Here is a 27,266-nt window from a genome sequence, read left to right as displayed (position 1 = left end):
TCTGACCTTTACCCCAGTTCTTGTATAAATAAATAAATAAATCTTTAAAAATAAAATAAAAATTAAAAAAAAAAGCAGCATTCAAATTGTAGGCCACCTTCAGTTGTCCCTAAAGCTTTTTACAGATGCCTCATCTTCCCAGTTCTTTCATAAATCCCAAAGCTCACACTCACTTTGCATACCTCACTCACCCCCTGCACTAATGAGAACATAAGGCCAACAATTGTTGGTTAACTGGAACTCTTAAAAATAGATTTTGCCATAATTTATTAATTATTAATATTTTTTACTTTCATTCAACAGATGCCTATTTAGAGCTCCCCATGAACTAGGCCAGGTGTGTTGAAAAAAGTCTAAAATGGGTTAAGATATCAAAGAATGAGGAAGATAAGTATTAAGTGAATCTCAAGAGTGATTTGTGTTACCAACTGGGAAATAAGGGGTGCCGAAGGGGCATACAAAAGGAGAGGACACCCAGTCTAATAGTGAGTATGGTTGCTTGAAGGGCTCTTTGGTCAGGCAGAGCTGAGGTAGCATCCTGAAGTCAGTCATTTAGAAGCATGTGACCTTGGCCAAATTACTTAACCTTCCCCTGCATCAATTTCTTCATGTGTAAAATGGGAGTAATAATAATAAGACCTACTCATAGATTGGTTAGATAGTTGAAATGAGATAACATATAAAAAACAATTAACACAGTATTTGACTGTAGTTCCCGAAGTTACTGCTCTCACAGCTAAGGATTATGCTCCAAAAGCCAGTGAGAATCTCTAAGAAGCAGAAATTCCTACATTAACACCTCCTCCTCCTCTGCATACTTCCTGCATAACTGGGCAAAGGAAAACCTTTCAATGTCCTGGGAGATTTTCTCCACATTCCTCATCCCTCTTACAGGCATAAAAATGAGATACGAGATTGGAACACCCTAGAAACCCGAGGAACCTCTGACCCACTGTGATCACACCTGGCTAATGACCTTCGAAGGAAGGAAATGGCCAGTGCACCATAAGTTTCTCCATGTGAGCTGAAGCATGGATAAACACAGTATTTTTATAAACCTGTTTTTCCTTAAATATATAACCCAGTAGGGCCTCCCTGGTGGTGCAAGGGGTTAAGCACAACACTATGAAGCAATCTGCAGCCTATGCAACACGAGTTCAATCTCTGGTCGGCCAGGGAGCAACCCACATGGTGAAGCAGAACTCTCCTGCCTCACCAGCTGCTCCCCTCAGCAGTGTGTTTCAGTCAGTCTGTCTGTTCTGTTCCCCACTCTGTCTCTGGTGAATTCTCTCATCCCCATATCTCTGGCCTGTACCCCAGCTCTTGTATGCATAAATAAATAAATCTTCAAAAAAAAAGAAAAAGCACATGAATGGATATTACATTTGACCCTAGCAGCTTCCAGCACCTGGTAGACAGCCAGTAAATGCCAGTGAGTTGGAATAAACGTACATATTGAGCACAAAACATAATTTTAACAGGAACACTCAGGAATAAATCAGTCTAGAAAAGGTAACCAGTAAATCAGTTTTCTAAATTGGGGATGATTTTTGATTGTCATGGCTGGAGGAAAAGGGGGTACTACTATGATTGACTGTGCAGCAGCCAAGGATATTGCTAAATGTTTTACAACATACAAGACAGCCTCGAACAGCAAAAAACAGTAGGGTCCAAAGTGTCAACAGTGCTGCTGTTGAGAAACCCTGTCCTAAACACACACACACCGCCCACCATCACCAATGCCACAATAACACGAAACAAAAAAAGCTTGAAACAGACTATGAAGGAGAATAAATCTGGGCCCCCTATTCCTGCTAAAAGGCTATTTTCACTAAATATTATACCATGGCCCTCTGATCTCTAATACTTATCAAGAGTTTCTGTACTGTCTTACACAGCTGTCATCTAATGTATGCATTTCATATTTTTTGCTTTGTGTCTATACAGTGTCCATGACTCTCCATGGTCTGTCAGGCATTTGAAGATACTATTAATTCTTTAACATTTAAATATTTTTTAAAAACCTGTTTCAGGGCCTCCCCTGGTGGTGCAGCGGTTGAGCACTGGGCTGCGAGGCTGCCCGCAGCCTCTGCAGCGCCGGTTCGTTCCCCGGCTGCCAGCGAGGGTCCCACCAAAAAAAAAAAAAAAAAAAAAAAAATCTATAAAAACCTGTTTCATGTTCCATTTAACCTTTTTTTACAGCTCTTTTAAATATATAGATATATATATTTTTTTTAATGCATACAAGAACTGGGGTCTAGGCCCAGAAGAGTAGGGGGTGACCTCACCAAAGAAAGAGTGGGAAGCAGAATAGGCTGATCTACTGAAATACACTGCTGAGGGGAGCAGCAGGCTAGACAGGAGACGTCTGCTGCGCCAAGTAGTGAGATTCCTGACTGGGGATCAAACTCATACACAGTGGCTGGAGATAGGGTGACAGTGTTAAGAACTTAACCCCTGCCCCACCAGGGATGTCCCCCTTAGGCATTATTTTGTTGCTTTTACCTGAGGTACAGTGTTATAAATTCCTAGTATGGAAATTTTTAAATGAATTTCGCTTGAAAGGAAAACCAAAAAAATGAACTTTAGAATATTATAGAAGCTCTTAGAACTTTGTTACCCAGAATTATTTTTATTACTTCCCTTCCTGCAGTCTTTTATCCAGTGTTCAAAAAGTTCAAAGTGCAATTACCTAGTCTTTAGTCTGCCCACCATGCTTTTCTGTGGTTAGTTTCTTTTCTGTCAGATTTCACATAATTTTATTTTATTTTATTTTAAAGATTTATCTTTATTTATTTATACAAGCACTGGGTACAGTTAGAAGTGTGGGAGGGCGAGAGAATTCACCAGAGCCAGAGCGGGGAGCAAAGCAGGCAGAAGGACCGAGGTACACTGCTGAGGGGAGCAGCGGGAGGCAGGAGAGGTCTGCGTGCCATGTGGGACCCTCCTCCGGTGGCCGGAGCAGCCGGGGATCGAACCAGCGCTGCAGAGGCCGTGGGCAGCTTCGCAACCCAGTGCTCAACCACTGCGCCACCGGGGAGGCCCAGATTTCACATAATTTTAAAGGGAAAAAAAGAATATTCCTTTGAAGCCCAATATTTATACCCTGAAGTATTTTCCCCTCCATAAAATGCTGTTTCCATCCTCTGAGTTTCCATTTTACCTGGCACTCATTTTAGCTTCTATGGGGACTACCAAATAATGATCAGGTTTGCTTGTCTATTTTACCCATTAGACTTTGAGCACCTCAAAGACAGCCAGACTGACTAATCTTTGTACCTCCTGTCCCTAGCCCAGAGCCTGGCTCATGGAAGAGGTCGATAAATATTTGTAGACTGTGTTAATAATGACAGCCTGAATGCCTACTGAATTGTGATTAGGCCTATACTTACTTGTCGCTATTGTCCTGAGATACCTTTTATTCTCTCTAAGTGTTTTGCATATCCACTGTCTTCAGTCAAGGATAAAAGAGCCCAAGGACAGAAGTCATCATTTATACTTATTTTTAAGCTTACTTATAAATGTAAGTACATTTAATTTTATTATTTATGAGTTGAGGAAAGTGCTAAATTAGCCTCCAAGAGAATAGAATTCTCAGAGAAATGAAAACTAGCAAAAAAATCTTTAGATATCTATTCATTTGTCCCTCATAGGGCACCAAATTAGCCTGGTTCACAGGCCCAAGACACAAAAAAGTAAATGAACAGACTATTTCAAAAGCATCCTCAAAACATGGACTTTCTCATTTTTTTTTTTTTCTTTCTTCCATATGTACTGAAGTATAGTGCTTTGAACTATGTTAAATTCTTGGCCTAAATTCTATGTCCTAGTTTTTCCAAATATGTAAATAATATATAAAATATGTTTTAATGGAGAAAGAGATCCTTAAGTCTGGTGGTTAGCGAGTTGCTGGAGGTAAAAGGAGTAAATTGAGAAATAATTTTTGAAATAATTCTTAATTCAAGAAATAATTCTTGCTAGCTGGCAAAAACTAAGTTCATAAATCATTGATGCTGTTTTCAAAACTCTTCAAGGCTATTACACTGGAAATTGGGGCAAAAATATATAGAGACTCTTCAAAAGCAGTTTTAGTCAATTCCACAAATCTTTGACATAAAGTTTTGTTTGCCTGACTGTCTCTAAAGAAAGTTCAAAATTTAGGATCTGGGGGCCTCCCTGGTGGCACAAGGGGTTAAGATGCAAACTATGACACTAACTGCAGCCACCGCAGCATGAGTTCGAGCCCCAGCCAGGGAGCAACCCTCATGGCACAGCAGACCTCGCCTGACTCACCTGCTGCTCCCCTCAGCAGTGTATTTCAGTCAATCTGCCTGTTCTGTTCCCCACTCTGTCTCTGGTGAGTCCTCTCACCCCCCCCCACACCTCTGCCCTGTACCCCAGCTCCTGTATGCATAAATAAATCTTTAAAAAAAAAAAAAAAGATTTAGGATCTGGCTGTTATTCTCCCGCGAGTTCTCCCAAGCACTTGTGTAACTTGATAAAGCCTATTAATTTTTTTTTTTTTCTGCATTTTGCGGTTGGAAAATGCCAGTTGCAAGGTTGCATAGTGAATGCATCGTTAAGGTAAGAGAAGGACTGTGAATCACTATTTTGCTGTTCTGCTTGAGGGAGAAAATAAGGTATGTCTGGGCCTCTCTGATGGCACAGGGGTTAAAGTCTCAGCACTATCAAGCTATTGCCAGCCATTGCAGCATGAGTTCCATCCCCAGCCAGGGAGCTACACACATGGCATAGCAGTCCTCTCCTATCTCACCTGCTGATCCCCTCAGCAGTGTATTTCAGTACATCTGCCTGTTCTGATCCCCACTCTGTCTCTGGTGAATCCTCTCACACCCTAACACCCCCCCCCCCACCTACACTCCAGTTCTTTTTTTTTTTTTAAAGATTTATTTATTTATACAAGAACTGGGATACAGGTCAGAGGCGCTGGAGGGTGAGAGAATTCATCAGAGACAGAGCTGGGAGCAGAACAGGCAGACAGACCAAAGACACTGCTGAAGGAAGCAGCAGGCAAGACAGGAGAGGTCTGCTGTGCCGTATGTGGGTTAGCTCCCTGACCAGGGATTGAACTCAGGCCATACAGGTGACAGCGCTGAGACAACCCATAGGCCACCAGGAAGGCCCTGGACATAGGAATTTTTAAAGCTCCTTGGGTGATTTTAATGTGTAGACAAGCTTGAGATTCACTGAACTGGAAGTCTCCAACACACACTTTGTCCAACTTAAAAAACAAGATCATCCATTGCCCGCTCTGTTTCTGAAGTAATTCTCAGATAACCCAAACTTGCACTAAAATTGCTTTAAGTTGAGGGGTACCTTGACATGTTTCCTAAAGCCCAGGTAACAACACAAAGCTCCTAAGGTCAAGGAATAGTTCTATTAACATATATCATCATCACCAAACCATTTTAAAGTGAAACTTAAAGTAAATAAGGTTCGTCTTATATTAGAACTTAAATGCTCCTATTTTCTACTTAATTTCCTGGAAAATGTCTCACTTTCTTGGTTCTGAGAAGAATTTTTAATTACCCACAATGTAAGTTTAAAGATATCCACTTAGAGGGCCTCCCTGGTGGCACAAGGGGTTAAGACACAATCTACAAAGTTAACCGCAGCCACCACAAGTTCAAATTAGAGCCCCTGCCAGGGAGCAATCCACATGGCGCAGCAGACCTCTCCTGACTCCCCTGCTGCTCCCCTCAGCAGTGTATTTCAGTCAATCTGCTTGTTCTGTTCCCTACTTTGTCTCAGGTGAATCCTCTCACCACCACCTTGTACCTCTGGCCTGTACCCCAGCTCTTGTATGCATTAAAAAAAACATAAAAAATTAAATCTTTGGGGAAAAAAAGATATCCCCTTAGAATCTTTTATGTTAAATGTATTACCAGATATATCCAGTCACATAAAACTCATCTAAATTTCATTCTCCTCCATATTTGGTGCTAATTAAATGAAAAAAGTAAAAATCTGGGCCTCCCTGGTGGCACAAGGGTTAAGCACTGCACTGTGAAGCGGTCCTCAGCCTCTGCAGCACGAGTTCAGTCCCAGCTGGCCAGGGAGCGACCCAAATGGCAAGGCAGACCTCTCCTGTCTCGCCCACTGCTCCCCTCAGCAGTGTATTTCAGTCTATCTCCCTGTTCTGTTCCCCATTCTGTCTCTGGTGAATCCTCTCACCCTCCCGCATCTCTGGCCTGTACCCCAGCTGTTGTATGCATAAATAAATAATTTAAAAACAAAAGTAAAAATCTTATGTCTAAAAGGAAACTGCAGTTTTCTTTAAATTGACTCTAGTTTTTTACATGAATCTTCGTTTCTCTAGATTTAACTTACATGTAAGAATGCTCACCACATAATTTGTTTGAAATCAACTTGCAGAGAATGTTGCTAATATTTAACAACACAAACCGAAGAGGTAAACAGGTGGATTTGATTTTTTTTTTTAATAAATGCTTGGTTCTAGAGGAGTCTAGAATTTTAGGATCTGCACTTCCAAGCCAAGAACTTACATTTTCCAAGAGGCAAACAGCAGCAGGGTTTCCACGAAATGCTTTTGCTGTGAATGCATCTGCTATGAAAATCGGAAGCTTCATTTTCCTTGCAAGCTGTTTTCCAGGCTCTCAGAATTGCTGGTAGCCTGCTTTTTTCCCTGCCGTTTAAAAAAAAAAAAAAAAAAAAAAAAGTTAATGTTTTACTTAGTATACAGAACCCATCAGCAGTTCCAGATACTAAGTCAGGAAATTGTATTAACACATCTACATTTAAAGGCATGTGAAACCTGAGGTTAAGTTTTTAATGAGATATGTGAAATGTTCAAGGAGCAGGTATGTTGCTTATAGCAATGAAATTACTACCCTTTTGAAAGAATGTTTTTCTAATTATAAATAACTTGGAAAATTAAAAAGCATATAACCATGCAAACCAGCAAAAACATTTTTGTCTTGGACTCAACATACTCAAAGTAGGCTCATGCTTTAGTAAATATCATGATATTTTGTCAATATGCTTTGCAGACTTTCTTGAATTCATGATATAGATTTATTAAAATAACTCTTTTCATTGTAATAATATTGTAATAATTTCATTGAATTAGAATTTTTATACTTCTCATGGTTAAAGATTAGCCAATCTCTTTGTAAAACTCTGGTGGAATTTCACTCTCTCTTGAATCAGTGTTAATAGGTAAAATAGTGTTAAGAAACAAAAAATCACAAATTTAGAGATCTACTTGGCTTTATTAAACCAATCATAAATTGGAGCCTCCTTCATGGCACCAGGAGTTAAGATGCAGCACTACGAAGCTACCCGAAGCCATTGCAGCACGAGTTCAACACCCAACCAGGGAGGTGACCCACATGGTGCAGCAGACCTCTCCTGTCTCGACCGCTGCTCCCCTCAGCAGTGTATTTTAGTACATCTGCCTGTTCTGTTCCCCACTCTGTCTCTGGTAAATCCTCTCACACTCACACCCCGCATCTCTGGCCTGTATCCCACCTCTTATATGCATAAACAAACAAATATTTAATAAAAAAAATTTATATGTTTTGGCAGCATCCCATCTAGATGCCTAAAGGGCTTACACAAAATGAAGTATATTTATAGACAGAAGATGGGTCAAGGTTATAGCAAAGGAAAATATCTTCTCAGGTAAAACCATCTTCCCTCAGTGCAGTCAAGAGGGGTTTATCATGCAGATTACATGTGCAGATTAGGAAACTACCAGCCCACAGTCTCTACCCTGTATAACAACTTAACAACTCATTTAGAGATTAAGAAAGTTAACTTGACTGCATTAGAATCAAACAGCTGGTAGGGAATTATCAAACTGGAACCTAGGCCTCCATGACTCCCTGATGATGAAGACAATTCTAAGTTTTGCCATTTTCTTTGTAAATTCTGGGGTATTTCTTTGTCTCCTGATTTTCTATTCTTGGGCCATAAAATGGTAACTTTACTAGACTGTGGTTAAAAAATAGTTGCTTAAGGTAAGTCCACCCCCCACCCCGGTGACCATCATTGCTTGTACACTAAGAGGCATAGATACATACATAATTGAAAACTATATTTTACCTACCACTCAAAAATTTAAAATCATGTGCAAGAGGAAATAGTCTGTTACTTGCATATCATCTGTGCCATGCTTTCTAAGTTATGAATGTGCTTATGACACAGTCAAAGTAATGTGATAATTAGACTTAAATTTGTGGGTCTGCTACTCCTAGGCAGCCTATACGGCCACCATTTTGTCACCTAAACAAGGTCAAAGTGGTCCAGCCAATGAGGAACAGGAGCCCTAACCCTTAAACCCTTCAGATCAAACAAAAGCACAAAGCTGGATCACACTGGGAAGGTTAGACATCACAAGGTATGTCCAGAATGCCCGGGGGCTGAGGACCAATGCATAACATGTGCATCAGGAAGTATGCCCAGAATGCCCAGGGGGCCGAGGACCGATGTATGACAAGGGACCCCAGAAGCTGATCAGTGGAGGGCCTTGTTGATGAGATTAGAACCATGGCTGGGGATTAGGGTGTAGCATCAAGTAGATTAGAAGTGCCTGGAGGGCAGACTCACAATCCCTAATCTTCTACACCCTTTCCTTTTCCTTAATCTCCCTAATCTCCTAAAAACCAATTACGTGTGTCAATAAAAGGGCCAGGATCTTGGTCTTCAGCAGCATCCTGCATTATGTAGCCTGCTCCATGACTCCCATTTGTCAGTGTGGTGTTGCCCAACGCAACAAAATTCCTTAAAGTAGCTATCTTTTGAAGCCATTTTCCTTGTTCTCCACAGTAATCTACTGGAACATAAAGTTTAATACTTTTAATGATGTTCAAAAGTTAGAGAGGGCCTCCCCGGTGGCGCAGTGGTTGAGCGCTGGGTTGCGAAGCTGCCTGCAGCCTCTGCAGCCGGTTCGATCCCCGGCTGCTCCCCGGCCACCAGAGGAGGGTCCCACATGGCGAGCAGACCTCTCCTACCGCCCGCTGCTCCCCTCAGCAGTGTACTTCAGTCCTTAGGCCTGCTCTGCTCCCTGCTCTGGCTCTGGTGAATTCTCTCACCCTCCCACGCTTCTGACTGTACCCAGTGCATGTATAAACCAAACAAACAAACAAATAATAAATAAATAAATAAGACATGCCTCTAGAAAATTAAAAAAAAAAAAAAAAAAAACAAAAGTTAGAGAAATTGTTTAAGGCTTCCCTCCATTTTCTTACTTAGTGTATAGTTACTACAACTGGATGAGACTTTTTAGTTACATAGACCTGGAATAAACAATTAAATGACTTGAAGAAACTGAAAGTATCAGGGCCTCCCTAGTGGTGCAGGGGTTAACTCTCAGTGTCATCAAGCCATCGCCAGCCACTGCAGCATGAGTTCCATCCCCAGCCAGGGAGCTAACCCACATGGCACAGCAGACCTCTAGTGTTCAAAAGACATTAGCCACCTTAATTAGATACATTCCTAAAAACATATTTGTGGCTTTTGTATGTGTTTAGCTTATTTGCTTTGCATACAGACAAAAAGATTATAATTCAGCTTTTACATTATTTCCCCTCCTTCCTTTATGTTATTTTAGAATGCCATCGTGGGTATGGGAATAACTATCTTAGCCAATTTTTAGTTAAATTGCCTTCTCCCCGCCCCCCCCCCCAAAAGAGTACAATCTCTTTCAATTTCTTTCTTTCTTTTGGGCTCTGCATGGAATTTTCCTCTGCTCTTCATCCTGATGGTGCAATACATGGTCACATGTTCGTCATCTTGTTTTCCTTTGGGTAGTGTGGGTACTTCTATGTCCTTCTCCTTTTTCATCTTTTCTCTTATTATAGCCTCTAACAAGATCCTCTCCAAGGTCCCTCTGATCTCTATGCTAATAGAAAAGCACTGAAATGACCCAAAGAAAGACAAAGAAAAAAATCCCAAAAGCTGCCGGGAGCCCTTAGTTCTTACTATCTCTATGGAAACAATTCCACAGAGATCAATCTGGAAACAATTCAGTAGGGATCACTATAGCAGTGTTGAGCTAATCTCACCAAGCTTTATTTACAGGATTCAATCTGTAAATGGGAATAGTTGATAGGCTTTTTTAAAAATAAAAGTAGTAAAATAGAACACCAAATAAAAATTAGGTTTACTCCAATGTAGTACATTTTTAACTCAAAAATTCCTACTCCTTATAATAATAATATAAAATAACAAAAAGGCAAAAAGATTGCATGTACTAATTTCAAGTTCTCCCTAAGTGTCCATACTGGCAAACAGCAGAGTATCCAATACAGAGAAATTATTGCCAAAAGCAAAGAAAACATGACAGCTTGGTGGTGAAAAGTCATTGGAATGATTTTAAAGTTGTGGCTCATAACCATATAGAGTAAATATGTGAAAAAAATACTAAATTCAATCAAGCAGTGAATAGATTGTTTGAATTCGGGCAAGAGGTGAAGAGGATTACAGAATTCCATCTACCAAATCAGGCTGAAAGACCTGATAAAGTAGCAATGTAACTGGAACCCAGGGAAGTAGAACCAAGGAAGGACTCCATTTGAAGAGTGGGACTTGGAGTGTTATTATTTAAAATCGTAATTATTTATTTTTTTAAAGCAATTATTAAAAAAGAGAGAAGGAAAAAGAAAGGAGTGGAGAGAGGGTTACTCACAACATCAGGACCGTCAAGTCCTGGACTGTGACACCAGGACTGTCAAGTTTCAATAAAGTGCCAATAAATGGTAACTGCAGGTCTCCTCAGATGGTAACTCCAGTGTCAGAAGAGGTAACTTCAATTTGCTTAAAATGAGATTTGATTTCATAAAAATTATTTACAACCCCAGGAAGGTCCTAGTGCTTTAAGACCCAGACCCTGGAGTAAAACCATTTGGATTCAAATCCTAACTTCTGTGAGGTATGTGGCCTCAGGCAACTTTTTTCACTTCTCTAGGACTCAAGCACCTTATCTCTAAAAGGTTACTGTGAACTTTCAGGGTTTAATAAAGAGTCACAAGAAAGTTTCCAATAAATCTCTATTATCCCATTATCCTGATTTTGATTTTCTACCTCTTGTTGAGTCAAAGGGCAAGGGGATAGCTACTAGGGTCAGAATAGAATAGGAAAAGCCTGTGAGGAATAAGGAAGGCTCCAGAGATAAGGATAACAAATTCCAAAGGGGACTAAAGAACCCCCTCTCCCCACCAACCCCTCCCCCCTTAGGGGCAATAGGACATTTCCACACAAAGATGATAAAGGAAAAGTGTTAGGGGGAAAGGATGTCCTGAGCTAATCCCATACAACAAAAGGACTGTAAGGGCTGAGATGCAAGATATAACTCTGGACACAGAGTCATTAAGACAGAATAACTGAGACCACAGAGAACTATGAAGATGCTTTAGAATAATTAGGGAAAGAAGGTATATATTCCCCGAAGGAAGGCTCCACAGCAGCTTCCTTGCCCCTTCCTGGCCTGTTGCCACACCTGGGAGTCCCGCTTTATTTCTGTTCCTTTTCTCCTTAATAAACCTTTCCTTGTATCTATTTCTCTAAACAAATCTGCCTCCTTTCCCTTATTTGCCTAAACATCAGTGAAGTTCCTGCTGTGGTTTTGTGAGACACCAACCGTGGTGGTCTAGTGGCTGGGTCTCAGCGCTGCCACCGCAGCCTGGGATCCGTTCCTGGCAGGGAGACTAGACCCAGAAACCTAAAATTACAGTATCATTGTGATGATGACTACACGATCCCTCCTCCATTCCTTTGAGGGATGTTTTTAGAGTGGGCTCCAGAAAGGTAGTAGGGCCACCGTGTCCTACCTAATTCTTGGTGTCATATGTTATCTTAAGTAGGCTTGCGGTTAAATTAAAGCTATAAGGTGTAAGTTTATTTATGCTTTTCCATTGCTAATGCCCCATGAACTCCCTCACCTCACCCTCGACATGCTTCCCAGTATCTACAGCACAATGTCCAAAGTCTGGATATTGAAAGTCTACAACATAGTCTCGCCCACAATTCCAAGCTAAAGGAACAAGGACTGTGCTCAAATTCATTTCCTCCTCCCCCTCACGTGCATTTCTGCAATACACTTACATTTTAACTTGCACTGATCTCTTCACCAGGACTGCCCTCCACCCACAGAAACGCGACTTGCATTTTTTTTTTTTTGACACTTTGAAAGGCCCTAAGGGGACAGTGTGAAGCTCTGTAATATGGCAGTACAGCCAAAAAGAGTTATGCATCACTTGACGCAATTTTCAAGGATGCAAAACCCTATTGTGGCAACAACCTTACGTCGGCTGCCTTGAGTAGGTGATTGGTCACTGAGGTTATAAAGAAGTAGGAGGGAGGAAGAAAGGCGAGAGAAAAATGCGAAAGCCAGAAGCAATTTAAAAGGAAAGCATGGTCAAAAAAAAAAACCCGGGCCAAGAGCTGGAGCGCCGCGGGGCCAGGGCCCGGGTGAGGAGGCGCTCCGGCCCAAGAGCAGAAACCAGGCCTGGTGGACAGTGAGCATCACTGCAGGGAAACATTTTTCCTGCATAATGCAAACATGGTGGACATGCAGCGCCGTCCCGGCTTTCGGCGGCCACATCACGTGGCACCCTGTCCACGCAGGTGGCGCGGCGCTGGGGGCGGGGCCTTCAGGAATTTGTTCTAGGTGGGACAGGGTACTTGCCGTTTCCGAAACACAAAACAATCCCTTCAAATCACTCTGGAGGGACGACCGCTGCCACCTTACAACCTCCCCTAAGTGGCAGAAAGACGAGAGAAACACCGAGAGAATGTGATGCCGCCAAAGAAAGCAACAAGAGCCGAGTCGCCGGCGCTCTTGCCACCTCCCCCCTAACCCAAGAGAGCGCGCAGCAGTGCGCACGCGCACCTTACTGCGGCTCGCGCCACGGCGGGACTCTCTAGCCTCGCGAGAGCGGGCCTGGCCGGTTTTCGTTGCTCTCGCTCCACCCCCTCCTTCTCGCTCGCTCTCTCCCATCCCCCCAAGCCAGTCGCTGTGCTGCGCAGCTCCCATAGCGGTTGCCGCCGCCGGAGACGGTTGGGAGGACCGTTGTGGAGAGCGCTACACGAGGCGGGCGTCTGCTCCCTCCTCAGATCGGACCCCGCGAGCACCGGAGTTGGCACTACTGTCGCCCGGCAGGGTATCTGAAGTAAAAAGGGGGTAGGTTGGGCCGGTAGTTTCGAGAACGGAATCGGGAGAAGGACGCGAGACTGGGGAAGGGCGTGGGGGGGGGAAGTGTGGAGGTCGCGGCCCTGAGGCGGTCAGGCTGCGCCTCCCAAGCGATCTCCCACTTCAAGGAGGGCGTCGTGTGGGTCGCAGAAGTTGCTCGAGTGGAATTCAGTGGACGAGGCCGAGCCCCGAAGTGGGGGTCACCCAGCTTTTCTCTTTCCCTGCTGGCTCGGCCTCCGCCATTTTGGGTACGGTGGCTTGGCCACCCCGGTTTCCCGCCCATCTCTCTCTCCTGCTTTTACCCCTCAACTTCCGAACGCTGACTGGGAAGGCCGGGGGGTGGGCAAAGCGGCCTGGAAGGAGTGAGGGTGGGGAGCGGTGCGAACAGGGAAAGGCTGGGCTCTGGGGGGGGAGGATCTGGGTTGTCGGGCGCGCTCCCGATTGAAATGGCGCCGGATGGGCCTGGCCTCCCTTCCTCCGCAGTCTCGGCAGGGCCGCCGGGGCTGGCGGGACCGCGAGTGGCTTCTGACGCAGATTGCCAAGATGAGAGAGACTGGAGCTGGGGGAGGAAAGCCAATGGCGACGAAGGCGCTCACCTCCCAAATCCAGGACAAAGGAGGCGGACGGCCTCCTTTGTAATCCCGCCGCCCGGTGGCGAAGGTTTTTAAGCCAGGCCCGGCCGCCGGACGGGGAGGGAAGGGGCGTGCTCTCCGAGCTCTCCGGTCTCTAGGGCCGCTAGATAAACGAAGTGTCTCCGGGGAGGAATAAAGGACGCTTAGCCAGCCCTTATATTCCAGAGTTGGAACTTCGAAAAGAGTACGTACTCATTTTCCAACGGTTTTTTTTTTCCTTCTTCTTCACGCTTTTAAACTTAAAGTCGTAGTGGGTAGTTGACTTTTAAGCAGAAAAATGGGTGACTTGTCACAGGAATGAATGTAAGATGTGGGCATACTTCAAACAGGTCGTCGGGCCTCGGAACCACAGTGTAGTGAGCTTTTGGGCGGGTGTGGGGGGGTGGTGCATTGATGCTTGTGTAAGCCTGGCACACATCGGGTTAGAATTTAAATAGTTGTTAAAACCAGTGATGGCCAGAAAAATGTATGCGTGTACATATTAGGAATTGAGTTGCTGACTTTTCAACATTAAATCTCGAAGGTGGTATTAAAGCTGTGGAGGTGAAATAGTTCATATTACAATTAGTTTTTTCTTTTGGTAGCTAAGCATGTGTTTTATTTTAGTGCAGGATTATAGTAATTTGACGAAGGAAATAAGCCAACTCAGCGGAAAGAGGCTTGCTGAGCTGATTTTAGGTTCGTAGAACAAGAGAACTGGGTCGGTAATTTGCACTGAAGACTGTATAAGAGAGACAGGAAGGCCTGGGAATAAGAGTGTCCAATAATGGATTTGAATCTTTAAAATAAGTCTTACCTACTTTCCAGCCTTAAAAACAAAGATCCTAATTTTGAAGATGCTCTGATTTTAGTGTACTTTGAAAATACAGCCCAGAGTTTTCCTGTGAAATACGGTATGTGGTGTAACTAACAGCTTTCCTGATTGGATTACCCCAGAAACCTTTTTTCCTGCCCTTTCATTTTACATAAACTGGAAATCCATTGCCTTCATGTTTTTAGTAACTATTTTTTGGGTATCTTTATTTTGGTAAACAAGTGGCTGAACTGCAGTAGGTGGTGACTTTGTGCTAGAACTCGTTCATAATCATTTTAGATACCTCACTTCCTTTAGATGGTTTTTAACTGTTTTAACTTAAATAGCAAGCACATCGGAAAGGGGAAATGGTGTGGTGTTGCCATGTTTATCACTTTTTTGCCAAAAATGACGTTTTCTCATTCTTTTTTAGATCGGTGAACCACCATCTAGAAAGTTATTTGATGCATCAAACCCTTACTTACATTATGTATTACACTCCCAAAAATAATACAAGCCTTTTAGTTAGAGGAATTCTGTATTTTACTTGGCCTTTCTTAGAGCCCTTTTTACAACAGCTTTGAGATATAATTCACATAAACTTTAACCCGTTTAAAATAATCTATGGTCGTTTGTGACAGACTTCACTTAGCATAAAATTTAAGAATTTATATTTAAAGTCTAATAAAACTGACTAAAGATTGCTAGTGCTTTTAATTAGTGGTAATGGTTGGGATTAGTAAAGCAGAATTGTGATTAGCAGTGACATTGTTGCAAAAATTGAGGTGGATTATCCTGAATCATTAGTAGATTCTACTAGGTAGTGAGCCAGCTTTATAAAGTATTAGAGCTGATGTCTTTTTATGCCTTTAGTGTTACTCAGGTATTGTAAATAAAATTCTAAAACTCACATGTTGGAGTTTTGAAGAGGTAATAGTGTGTGTGGGGGGGGGTGTACTTTTCACAAACATGGTGTGGATAGTATTCTATAAAATAGTTGTGTCTTTGAATCTGGTTAACTTTCCCTCAACTTAAAATTTCAACAGTTCAGTGTGGTTTTAATACACTTAATAATAAACTTTTTTTGTTTTTATATAGGTCTCATTGGTAAAGGCTAATTCAAAATTAGTTGGCATGCTAGTATTGGAAAGTGCTACCATTTATAGTAAATTTCCATCTTTTTAGCTTCTAAAACTCTGTGTGTGTGTGTGTGTGTACACACTGAAAGATTAAAAAGCACCACCTAGGTTTTTTTTTTTTTTTTTTTTCAGCAGATTAGATTGGCTTTGTAACATTAAATTTTTCACAGGAAGTAACATTTGATTTTTAAATCGTCCTTTTTTCCCATGACAATTTGGAAGTACTAGATTCCAACTATTCTAAAACGATATTTTTTTAATTGTCTAGCTGATGTGCACATTACAGTAAATATTTTTTAAATAAACACCCCCAACCCTGATTTTGATGACTCTTAAGAAAACAAAAAAATTGACCTTTGTTGACTTTGGAAAAGATGTACACCGGTCCTTATTTTCCTTTAAGACTCAGTTGTTTTAAACGTTCAGTTACTTTGTGGTATATTTCATTAGTTTTACAAGGCCCTTTAAACTCCAGTCAGCAGTGGCCACCACTGAATAATTAGAAAGCTGCTAACCAAGCACAGTGACTTCTTAAAACAGTCCAGGAAGGTATAGGCATCACTGCTATATTTTACAACTAAAAGAGAGGTTTCGTTTGCTTGAATTAAGTGCAGGATAGGAATTCAAACCCAGTTTATTTTCTCTTATTTTAAAGCTCATGCTGGTTATTTGTGTGCATAGGAATTAGTTGTAAAGTCAGTTAAAAATTTGCATTTTTGCTGTTTGAATGTATTTTTAAAAATAAAGCAGGTACCAAAGGTGATACATATAGCTACTTGACTAATTGACACATTTTGAAAATTTTCTGCAGTGTTTATTTTAAATGTGTGGATTCTAAATGGAAGAAAAAATTTTATTCTGCAGAAAATAATCCCTATCACATAATTAGGTAGCCCCGATAATTAGATATGATATTAAATATTAGTGACTACTGTTTACATGAAATATAATCCTCAAACATAAAGGAATCAAGTGAACAAATTGTTTTGTTTACAGGGGAGGAAGTGGTGAGGGAAAGGTTTGAAATATTCAGGTGAGTAGGATTCCTACAGCTGCATAGTGAAATTTGTATGGTCTGGTAAGTTTCTGCAGCTGAAGGACTTCTGCATTAGCCTCTTTAAAATGTTCTGGAATTTTAAAAGAAACAATGGTTTTCTTGGGAATGGAACTGGGTGGGTTATTTTGGAGGGGAAGGAGGGCTTCTCTATCCTTTTTAATGCTTTCTGAAATGTATTACCTTTTCTAAAAAGTGTTTAAAAATAAAGGAGTAAGCTGGTTTTCAGTATAAAAGTAATTTTCAGACAGATGGCTTCAGAATACTAGAAGGCGTTCATTTTTGAGTGACCTTTTAATGTTCAATTTAACGTAGTCCCTTTAAAACTTTGTTCTTAAAGTGTTTATTCCAGATTTAAAGAGAGAAGGGAATTTTTCCCCCCTGCAAAAACAGTTTGATGTGTTTAAAATTACTGAACATCTAGTATAAGTTTAGGCTTCTGTATTTACCATGTTTTCCAAGAAAGCACTTAAGTACTTTTGACTGAGGCTCTTAATGTAGGTGGATGGCGGTACTATTCACAACTTGTAAGTAATTTAAGTTTTAAGGCATTTTCATAACTATTCAAGTGAATCATCAAACCTGGGAAATATGAATGGATATTTAAGAGATGAGGAAGGAGGCAAGAGTTGGCCTTCATAGAGTTTTGGCCTTCTGTTATTGGTCCTTAGAAATTTTGGTGGGGAGGGGTCAGGTTTCAGTTCCTTTTCCCAGTTTTTACCTACCTTCAAATTAGAAAGTTGTTACTGGCATCACTGAGTTATGTTAAATTCCTGTTGTGCACCGTTGAGAGGTGTTTCTTCAGTACCTCTGACAAGACTATATTTTGATTGACTGCTTTATGTGCTTGTTTTATTTTTTATAGCATTAAAATCAAACGGTATTGAGATGGATTGGGTTATGAAACATAATGGTCCAAATGACGCTAGTGATGGGACAGTACGACTTCGTGGACTGCCATTTGGTTGCAGCAAAGAGGAAATAGTTCAGTTCTTTCAAGGTACCTCTAGTATTAGTCAAAGTTTAGTAGTATTTTAATGTTATATTTGTATTCTACTCAGTTTTTATAGTTTGTAAAACCCATTTATTTGGGGGATTTATTTTGAGTATGATACCTTGGTTAATGTTTTAAAATGTGCTCCATTTAATATTCAGTACAGTATGTGTAGAATATGTAAAACCTAACTAATGTGTAGCGAACTTAAATGAGAGTAATTGTGATGAAATGAACCATGAATTATATGGAGCATAGTTAATTTTTATTTGTAGCCCTTTTTTTTTTTCCATGTGATAATAGGTGGGCTTTTAGAGTATGTAATTTTAAAAGACGTTAGTCACAGAAAAAATTTATGTAATCCAATAATATTTTAAAACAATCTTCCGTTTGTATTATGGGGTGATGGGAAACTAAGCTTTTTTTGTTTTGTTTTGTTTTGTTTTGTTTAGACTTGTTTTAAATATTTGATTCAGATGGGAATGTTTCAGCCTTTAACACTGTTCCCCTTGATGGGGTTATTTGTCCTTGGGTTAAAGGGTTGGAAATCGTGCCAAATGGGATAACATTGACGATGGACTACCAGGGGAGAAGCACAGGGGAGGCCTTCGTGCAGTTTGCTTCAAAGGAGATAGCAGAAAATGCTCTGGGGAAACACAAGGAAAGAATAGGGCACAGGTGGGGATGGAGAGTTTGGGATGGTGTTAAATTTTTATTTTTGGGGGTTGTGGGTCACTTGCTTAAATGGGGGGGTAACAACATTTTTCTGGGGTAGTTTTAAAATGATAATTATCTAAATTTAACTTGGAAACTACAGATTTGGGTGGGGAATTAATGCTAATAGTTTGCTTAAATTAAAATTAGATTGTTTCCATTTCTGTGTAGGATATTGTTGATACTTGCTTTTGTATAATCAACTTTTCTCTAAACACTTATGTACTAAAGGAAACAAGCTAAAATTATATTTATATTTTATGAATTGTCTTCAAATGACTAATTTGTCTGTAAAACTTAAATATTAATTATTTAAGTTTGTAGGTGTAAACTATGTTAACAATGTGTATTTAGGCAATTTAAATTGGGTTATGTATCTAGATGTAGAAAATCTTACTGCATTTTGCCCAATATCTTAATTACTCTAATACATTTATGCTGAAACCTGTACCTTAAACCATTTTTAAATAGGTATATTGAGATCTTCAGAAGTAGCAGGAGTGAAATCAAAGGATTTTATGATCCTCCAAGAAGATTGCTGGGACAGCGACCGGGACCATATGATAGACCAATAGGAGGAAGAGGGGGTTATTATGGAGCTGGGCGTGGAAGTATGTATGACAGAATGCGACGAGGAGGTGATGGATATGATGGTGGTATGTGTATCTAATGAACAAAGGTTCTGTTGTCATTTTCTTAATATTCCTGACACTTTGTCAAGAAATACAGAAATGGCAGTAATTTCAGTACCTACTAGGTTTTAAAACCTGTTCATGAAAATACAAATTCCCATGATGAGCAATGGGACTTGGTTGATGCACATATTGGCACCTATCTAAGTTAACACAGAATTTGAAATGAAGATACTGGCATGTTTTGGCACTTTGGCATAGGATGATACACTTCTGAGGTTTTTTATTTGCACCACGTTGACTGCTCTTTTTTTTAAAGTTGTGTTGCAAACTTGTAATCTAAGTTAACCAAACTGCTTACCATAAAGTATGCTTTTGTGAATGAAATTACAAAATTGATCTCTTGAAAGTATATTTATGTATTTCTCCTTACATTATACAGGTTATGGAGGTTTTGATGACTATGGTGGCTATAATAATTATGGCTATGGAAATGATGGCTTTGATGACAGAATGAGAGATGGAAGAGGTAAAATAAATATTAAAGACATTCATTGTAAGGTGAATTTTAATATTTGCTTTACATCTAATTACTGCTAATTTAGGTGACTTAAAAAAATCAGCTCAGGCATTATTTCATTATACAGCTAAGTAGGACTTAATATGGATGTATACTGACTGGTAAATTCACCACTCAGCGTTTAGAAAAGTATGTTAAGATTTTATGGGGAAGAAATATTTTGTTGAGATTTTTCTACATGTGTCAATTTATAACCTTTGGAAATTTTAATCTCTAGGTATGGGAGGGCATGGCTATGGTGGAGCTGGTGACGCAAGTTCAGGTTTTCATGGTGGTCATTTCGTACATATGAGAGGATTACCTTTTCGTGCAACTGAAAATGACATTGCTAATGTGAGTAATTTCTTGGTGTCTAAATTTTGAAGTATTCTTTTTTTTTAATGTTACTGCCAAATCCTTTATGAAAATAATTATCTGCAGTTAATGGCTATTTTTGTGTCTATTATGAACTGACCTAGATTGAGAATTAAGTCAAATAAAAGCTACAGTCCTTGGGTCAACATAAAAATTTAGTTTAAGACTGATCAGCATACAGTGGTAATAACTGGAAGACTATTTCCCTTGTGTCAAGTTTTGAAAGTGTAAATATGTAAAAAGTAAAATTTAGTGGATGTATGGTAATTAGAAACCAAGGAGCTGAAATAATGGGAGTAGATGCTATTATCAAATAGAATCCAATTGGTTTCTAATTGATTAAGTAATCAGTCAGCAAATTTCAGCCCATGGACCAAATCTAGTCACACCCATTTGCCTATTGAAGAGCTAGAGTTAGATACCTATGGCCTACAAAACTATGCAACTTACGTCTAGTTTTGGGGGGTTTTTTTAGACTTTGCACCAAGTTCCTATGTCTTTCAGGGTAGTTATATTTACTAACATCTGTTTAGCTCAAACTGTTCCCTGTGTTACATGTTTTTATCACCCCTAGCTTATTTTAAAAAGGATCCAATCTCCTCCCCCCCCACCCCCAAGATGGCTTATAGTCTAAGTAAAAAAAGTAAATGACTGATGTTTTCTTTCATTTAGTTCTTCTCACCACTAAATCCAATACGAGTTCATATTGATATTGGAGCTGATGGCAGAGCAACAGGAGAAGCTGATGTAGAGTTTGTGACACATGAAGATGCAGTAGCTGCCATGTCTAAAGATAAGAATAACATGCGTAAGTGGTATTCTTGGCGTGCATGCTATCTTTGTTAGCTGTGAACTTGATTATAAAATATGCAAGAGATTCTCGGATATGAAGGTAACTCTGGCCAGTCACTGGAATCTGAAACCATATGGCTTCTTATCTCAGACTTCAATGACTTGCTAAGTCAGTTATTAAAGGAGGGAGATAGGTATGTTACTTGCATGTGTGTGATTCCCATGCCAGTTGGAAATTAACAGCACTTGTTAACTTACACAGTGATCAACTTGTGCAGGTTATTCCTGCATGTCACCTTACCAGTTTTGAAGCAATTAAATTTCACCTCATCCAGTGATTCTTAAATTGACTACACATCAGTCATTTGGTACTTTAAAAAAAGTTTTCTCAGATGTCATCCTCATGATTCTAATTCCATTCTGTGATTAGCCTAGGATAATGTTTTTAAGACATAAAATAGCTGGTTCTGAAATAATCAGCCCTTTGTTGAGAAAACTCAGACCTCCAAATACTTGTTCAAGGCTGTATGTTTTAAATGAAACCTAGATTTTAGTCTTGTGTGGCATTTTATCACTAAGAATTTCTAAGTATACCTTCAGTTTAAAAATAGTTGATCAACCTTTTTACACTTTTACTGATGAATATGATCCGTCATTCTGTTCTCCTCCTGTATTACTCTTGTTTTTTCTTTAAGAACATCGATACATTGAACTCTTTTTGAATTCCACTCCTGGAGGCGGCTCTGGAATGGGAGGTTCTGGAATGGGAGGCTATGGCAGAGATGGAATGGGTATGTAAATTTTTTTTAAGTAAGAAAAGTTAGACATTTAGGAAACAACCTCAAATTTTTACTTTATTTTTATTTTTTAAAGATAATCAAGGCGCTTATGGGTCAGTTGGAAGAATGGGAATGGGGAACAATTACAGTGGTGGATATGGCACTCCTGATGGCTTAGGTGGTTATGGTAAGTGATTACTCTGATCCTGTTTGTATTAGTCTCCACATGTGGTACAGACAATGAAAAGTTCATGTTATTCTTGAGATCATACATACATTGATAATCTCATTCTTGCTGTCTTTCTTAAGGTCGTGGTGGTGGTGGCAGTGGAGGTTACTATGGCCAAGGTGGCATGAGTGGAGGTGGATGGCGTGGGATGTATTAAAGCAAAACCATCAACATAAGTCCTGACAACAGCATCTGGTCTACTAGACTTTCTTACAGATATAATTTCTTTTGTATTTTAAGAACTTTATAATGACTGAAGGAATGTGTTTTCAAAATATTATTTGGTAAAGCAACAGATTGTGATGGGAAATCTGTTTTCTGTAGGTTTTATTTGTTGCATACTTTGACTTAAAATAAATTTTTATATTCAAACCACTGATGTTGATACTTTTTATATACTAGTTACTCCTAAGGATTGTGCTGCTTTCATAAGATTTGGGTTGATGTATTTTACTATTAAGCGTTGCAAGTAGTATAGTGTAGTTTCAGAGGGCAGTAGCTCACTACTGCATAAATTGCAAGTCTTATTATATTCAGACATCTGGAATAAAGCTTGGAAAATAATTTCTTCTGGACAATACTGTAAATATAACCCTAAAGATGAGTTAGGTTGCTTCGGAAGCATAAATTCAACTGATTCCAGGTAGTTCTAAATTAAAATATCAGGCATAGCTCTGAAAAATCTCGATCATCTAAAAGGTAACTGCATTTCTGAATATTGATAATTTGTGTTACCTAAGGATTGGGAGTATTGGATGTTTAAATTCTAGACCTATATTTTAGAATAAAATCCCCTCAGCACATGACTAAAGCACCAAAAGTAATAGTTGTAATCTGAAAATGTCTTAGACTAGGGTGAGGTTCTCAGTGATAAAAGAGAATTAAGTACAGAAGTATTTACTGTGAAGTATAATTCTCACATAAGTATTTTCAGTTTCCTGCCCAATAATTAAAGCTATGATTTTTAAATAACTGTATAAATGATCACTTTAAAAGACTGTAAGACAAGTCCATGTCATAGTTTTAATTAAAATGAGAATCCTGCATCTGGTATCTGTTAGAGGTTTTACGTCCACTGTGTTAAAAAAAAAAAAACTGTAGCAAGGGAAAAGGTGCTTTTTATTTTTAATCCCTTTGATCAATAGGCTTTTTTCCCCACATTGGCTAATGGATCAAAATGAAACCTGTGAATGTGAATACAGTTTTGAACTTGTTTTGTTTTTCCCTAGAAATGTCAATGTAATAAATATCAATGTGGGAGATAATGGCATGGCGTCTGTCCTACAATGCTTTGTGTCAGTTTCTGATTATAAATCGAGTTGGTAGAAGATTATATGTCTTGTTGGAGATTAGATAGTGACTCCTAAGGAGTGGTTTCTGCAGTTAGGTAGTTGTGATATTCTATGGGAGGCTATCAAACACTCATCTTGATGATTGCCCATATCCATGCCCTTTCATTACCTATTTAAAACATGACTCACCTTTTTAAAGAATCAAGAGCTTTTTAATTGTCCCAGGATTACTCTATTAAAGTAAGCAGTGAAGGGGCCTCCCCGGTGGCGCAGCGGTTGAGCGCTGGGTTGCGAAGCTGCCCGCGGCCTCTGCGGCGCCGGTTCGATCCCCGGCTGCTCCCCGGCCACCGGAGGAGGATCCCACATGGTGCGCAGACCTCTCCTGCCACCCGCTGCTCCCCTCAGCAGTGTACTTCAGCCCTTCTGCCTGCTCTGCTCCCCGCTCTGGCTCTGGTGAATTCTCTCACCCTCCCGCGCTTCTGACTGTACCCAGTGCATGTATAAACAAAACAAACAAATATAATAAATAAATAAATAAATAAATAAAAAACATGCCTCTAAAAAAAAAAAAAAAAAGTAAGCAGTGAAAGTATAAAATGTTATAAATGACATTACCCTTCTAAAGCAAGGCTAATTTTTCCAAACTTTTATTTGGTTTATAAAATTCACATCTTAAAACATTGCAGGAGAGAAGAATTAAAATCAATTTCTTGGCACCATGACAACATGGTTGTAGTACAAGGGAATGGTATGTGAAGATACTTTTGTGAGGGCAAACCTTACGTAAACAGGTTAACAATAACAAGTACAATTTGAAAGTTTTGAAACAATCCAAAATTAGTATGTTTTTAAATAAGAGCCAAAATTAAGTTGTATTGCTTGCTGTCATAAGAGCTTGCCTCTAAAACAAATCCAAATCAGTGGCAATACGTGAGCTCTGAATGGAGACCAAGAATCATGGCTTGTGGAATAAAGCCAAAAATTTAAGCAAAAGCACATTTTAGAATTTGTTCTAAACAGTAATAAAAATATTACCTATTAGTATTGAAATTTTTCTCATTTTTCGCAATCATAGAAAATGTTAATCCATCAATACAAAGCAGTTCAAGAATATAATACATATCATTTGAGAACATTTCTATTGGAGCATTCCAGAAAGACCACCTAAAAATCTCAGTTCTAACTGAACACTGCAAAAACCAAGTTATGGAGAAAAGTCTTCAAGTAAAATGTTAGTTTCATACTTTGGCAATTTAGAAAACTAATTGTTAAACCTTACAGTATACACTTAGGAAAATATCCTGTAGAGTAAGTGACCTCAACTTCAGGAATAAGGGAATGGCTGTGATAAGTCACTATGATACCCCTAGGATTTAATGTGAAATTATAAAGTGCATGGCTGAAACTGGACAATAGGAAGGAAAAAAAAGGGTCCTTTAGTGTTGATCACTGTTTAAGACTAAAATTATACAAGAGTAACTTTTTTTACAGATTAAATCTTGTTCTATCAGCAGTATAACAATTAGTGTTTATCTACTTTCATGCTTGAAACAGTTCAAGTATGTCATGGCAGGTCAGAGTCTCGTCTGCTGTAGACCCTGGCACAGTCTAGTGAGTTGTACTCTAGACAAAGTACAGGATAACCTTCCTAAAATTACTGGAATGGAAATGTAATACAAAGTTTTCTTTTACTTTTCTGTCATATCAAAGATTTATAGCATTTTAGATTTCTCTCAATGCTTAGACCCTAGTTGAAGCCTGTAATCCCCCTACTATTGCAATATTTTTTTTTTTCTGGGGAAGGATCTGTTTTCAATTTTCAAAAGTGATGAGCTCTCCCTGAAAAAAATTAGGTAGCTTACTACAGAAAGATAACCAAGTTTAAGGTAAAAAGAGGCAAAAATAGTATCTTAGACCCACTGTATCTGAAAGTTGTCAGCAAGAACATTGATGATACTAGACAGAAATCCTAAAGGGAATTTTACAGGATAAAACAATGTCGGGCCTCCCTGGTGGCGCAAGGAGTTAAGATGCAACCTGTGAAGCTTGCTGCAGCCACTGCAGCATGAGTTCAATCCCCAGCCAGGGGAGATACCCACAAGATGCAGCAGACCTCTCCTGACTCACCCACTGCTCCCCTCAGCAGTGTATTTCAGTCTGCCTGTTCTGTTCCCTACTCTGTCTCTGGTGGGTCCTCTCACCCACCACACCTCTGGCCTGTACCCCAGTTCTTGTATGTATAAATCTTTAAAAAAAAATTGTCCTTTACTAATGCAAAATGTGCAAAGGAAGGAGAGAAGAAATGGTTTAAGTAGAAATCTTAACCAAGCTGATGAGTAACCTGTTGAAATAATACTTCAAAAAAGTTTTTATTCATTTCCAATCTTTGAGAACTGTGAGGCTTTAAAGTGCATTAAAATTACAGGCACTGTTAAATATCAACTTGACAATCTGCAGAATAAAACAATCTGAAGCCCTGTTTTTAAGAAGGCCTTTATAAAATAAGGCAAATGTGTATTAGTTCTGCTGTCTGGCCTTTCAGTGGCATTAAGAATTACATGATTAGTACATCAATTAGGCATTAGACTAAAGTTACTTTAAAGCATGCCCTGTTGAAAATTCTTTGAGTAATGGAGAAGAAAATACATAATTTTTAATTTCCATCAGTTAAATATGTGAAAAACAATACTGTCAAAGCTGCTTAAGAAGAGCTGTCTGAATATGTTTTACACATGTTCATAACATTCCTTGTAGGTACTTTCAATACGTAGGAATTTAGTTCTGGAGTCTTAGGGCAAGTTAGATGAGCATCTCTGAATCAGCAGTGCATGACAGGAATCACAAACCCGTACTGGCTTTGGTGAAGAAGGCAAAGGCAGTTCGTTGTCAGAACAAGCATTACAGAAAATTTCCCCACAGTTTCTACAGTGGTGCTAGCAAATGGAAAAATGAGAAAAACTGAATAAAAATTAGAAGCCATTTTTACACCAAAACTTGTACAGACTCACTACCCCTTACCTTTCTCTTAGAGAGTGAAAATTCCGTTTCACAAAGTTTACAATGTGTTGCTTCTTTGTCCTTCAACCAAACCAATCCCTAGTAGGAGGAAAAGTATGACCATTAACACTCAATAACACTAAAAAAAAAAAATCACCCTTCACAGTAGAGTCAGTTTGAACATTTCCATGTTTTTTTAAAAAACAATCTATTGATGGGAATAACTAATGAATTATTCAGCCCAGCAATATTTAAAGATAAATTTTCATGCTGAAATATACTTGGCATTATGTATACCTTACATGTAGTAAGTCCTCAAAATCTGAAGAAAATTTGGAAATCATGTTTATTTTAGGTTAAGCTTAACCTTAAATTCAGTTTTACACAGCTATTATTTCCCTCAAGTTCTGTAACTCATAAACTTAATAACTACTATATAAACTTTAGTAGAAAACATGTAAACTAAACAAGCCAGAGTAACCTGATTCTAAAAATTTCTAATTTAACCAGAAAACATTTTTCCCTTATGAAAGCAACTTTGTTAGATGATGCCAGTTTTACAATGAGTAGACCCCTGTGAAGGAAGCGTCCTCAGTGCTTCTGATTAATCTCAATTCACTCATGTTTCTTTATAAAACAGCCTCAAACCAAGCCACAATGCTACTGCTTCCAAAGATCTAAGCATAACAACCCAACTTGGAAGATAAAGTGTCACCTATAAAGCACCTCTGAAGCACAGGGGCCGTGTCACCTAATTAGAGAAAAATCTCTCCAATCAAAAATCTCGCATGTAGGGCCTCCTGGGTGGCGCAAGGGATTAAGACACAACCTATGAAGCTGTATGTAGACACTGCAGCACGAGTTCCATCCCCGGCCAGGGAGCTACCCACATGATGCAGCAGACCTCTCCTGATTCGTCCGCTGCTCTCTTCAGCAGTGTATTTCAGTTAGTCTGCCTGTTCTGTTCCCCACTCTGTCTTGTGAATCCTCTCACCTGCCCCACACCTCTGGCCTGTACCCCAGTTCTTGTACACATAAATAAATAAATCTTTAAAAAAAAAAAAAAAAGCAATTTTGTTTCAATCCAGGTATATCTGTAAGGAGTGGAGAA

General features: G+C 39.5%; 3 protein-coding genes across 16 annotated transcripts in view; 1 reads left to right on the top strand and 2 right to left on the bottom strand.

The window, feature by feature from the left end:
* Window positions 1-13,936, bottom strand: part of PBLD (phenazine biosynthesis like protein domain containing) — a 32,019-nt gene extending 18,083 nt beyond the window's left edge. For 3 of the 7 annotated variants that reach the window (XM_054690043.1, XM_054690044.1, XM_054690045.1), the window contains exons 1-2: window positions 13,771-13,935; window positions 6,528-6,667 (exon numbers count right to left, since the gene is read on the bottom strand). In XM_054690043.1, the coding sequence (XP_054546018.1) occupies window positions 6,528-6,611 (84 nt within the window). In that variant the 5' untranslated portion in view covers window positions 6,612-6,667; window positions 13,771-13,935. Of the gene's footprint in view, window positions 1-6,527; window positions 6,668-10,672; window positions 10,801-12,087; window positions 12,636-13,770 lie in introns of those variants that run through there. The other 4 variants (XM_037497627.2, XM_054690042.1, XM_037497628.2 and 1 more) reach the window with 4 other exon arrangements.
* HNRNPH3 (heterogeneous nuclear ribonucleoprotein H3) lies at window positions 12,956-22,242 on the top strand. 2 transcript variants are annotated; one of them, XM_037497626.2, is made up of 10 exons: window positions 12,956-13,165; window positions 17,658-17,792; window positions 18,326-18,464; window positions 18,972-19,111; window positions 19,575-19,661; window positions 19,930-20,045; window positions 20,739-20,874; window positions 21,554-21,649; window positions 21,732-21,824; window positions 21,947-22,242. In XM_037497626.2, exons 2-10 carry the CDS (start codon window positions 17,681-17,683, stop codon window positions 22,021-22,023), a joined length of 996 nt encoding a protein of 331 aa, XP_037353523.1. In that variant the 5' UTR covers window positions 12,956-13,165; window positions 17,658-17,680; the 3' UTR covers window positions 22,024-22,242. The 2 variants fall into 2 exon arrangements, with proteins under 2 accessions (XP_037353523.1, XP_037353521.1); XM_037497624.2 differs by having other exon boundaries at window positions 18,972-19,156.
* A 1,546-nt stretch (window positions 22,243-23,788) lies between these two features.
* Window positions 23,789-27,266, bottom strand: part of RUFY2 (RUN and FYVE domain containing 2) — a 34,636-nt gene continuing 31,158 nt past the window's right edge. For 6 of the 7 annotated variants that reach the window (XM_037497621.2, XM_037497623.2, XM_037497620.2 and 3 more), the window contains 2 exons: window positions 26,177-26,254; window positions 23,789-26,091 (listed from right to left, as the gene is read on the bottom strand). In XM_037497621.2, the coding sequence (XP_037353518.1) occupies window positions 25,948-26,091; window positions 26,177-26,254 (222 nt within the window). In that variant the 3' untranslated portion in view covers window positions 23,789-25,947. Of the gene's footprint in view, window positions 26,117-26,176; window positions 26,255-27,266 lie in introns of all 7 variants that reach the window. The other variant, XM_054690041.1, reaches the window with a different exon arrangement.

The sequence above is a fragment of the Talpa occidentalis genome, unplaced genomic scaffold (genome assembly GCF_014898055.3).
Source record: "Talpa occidentalis isolate TD23 unplaced genomic scaffold, MPIMG_talOcc4v2.1 talOcc4.8, whole genome shotgun sequence".
Lineage (NCBI taxonomy): Eukaryota > Metazoa > Chordata > Mammalia > Eulipotyphla > Talpidae > Talpa > Talpa occidentalis.
The sequence above is the reverse complement of the archived record's forward strand: the minus strand, read 5'-3'. Positions and strand labels throughout refer to the sequence as shown.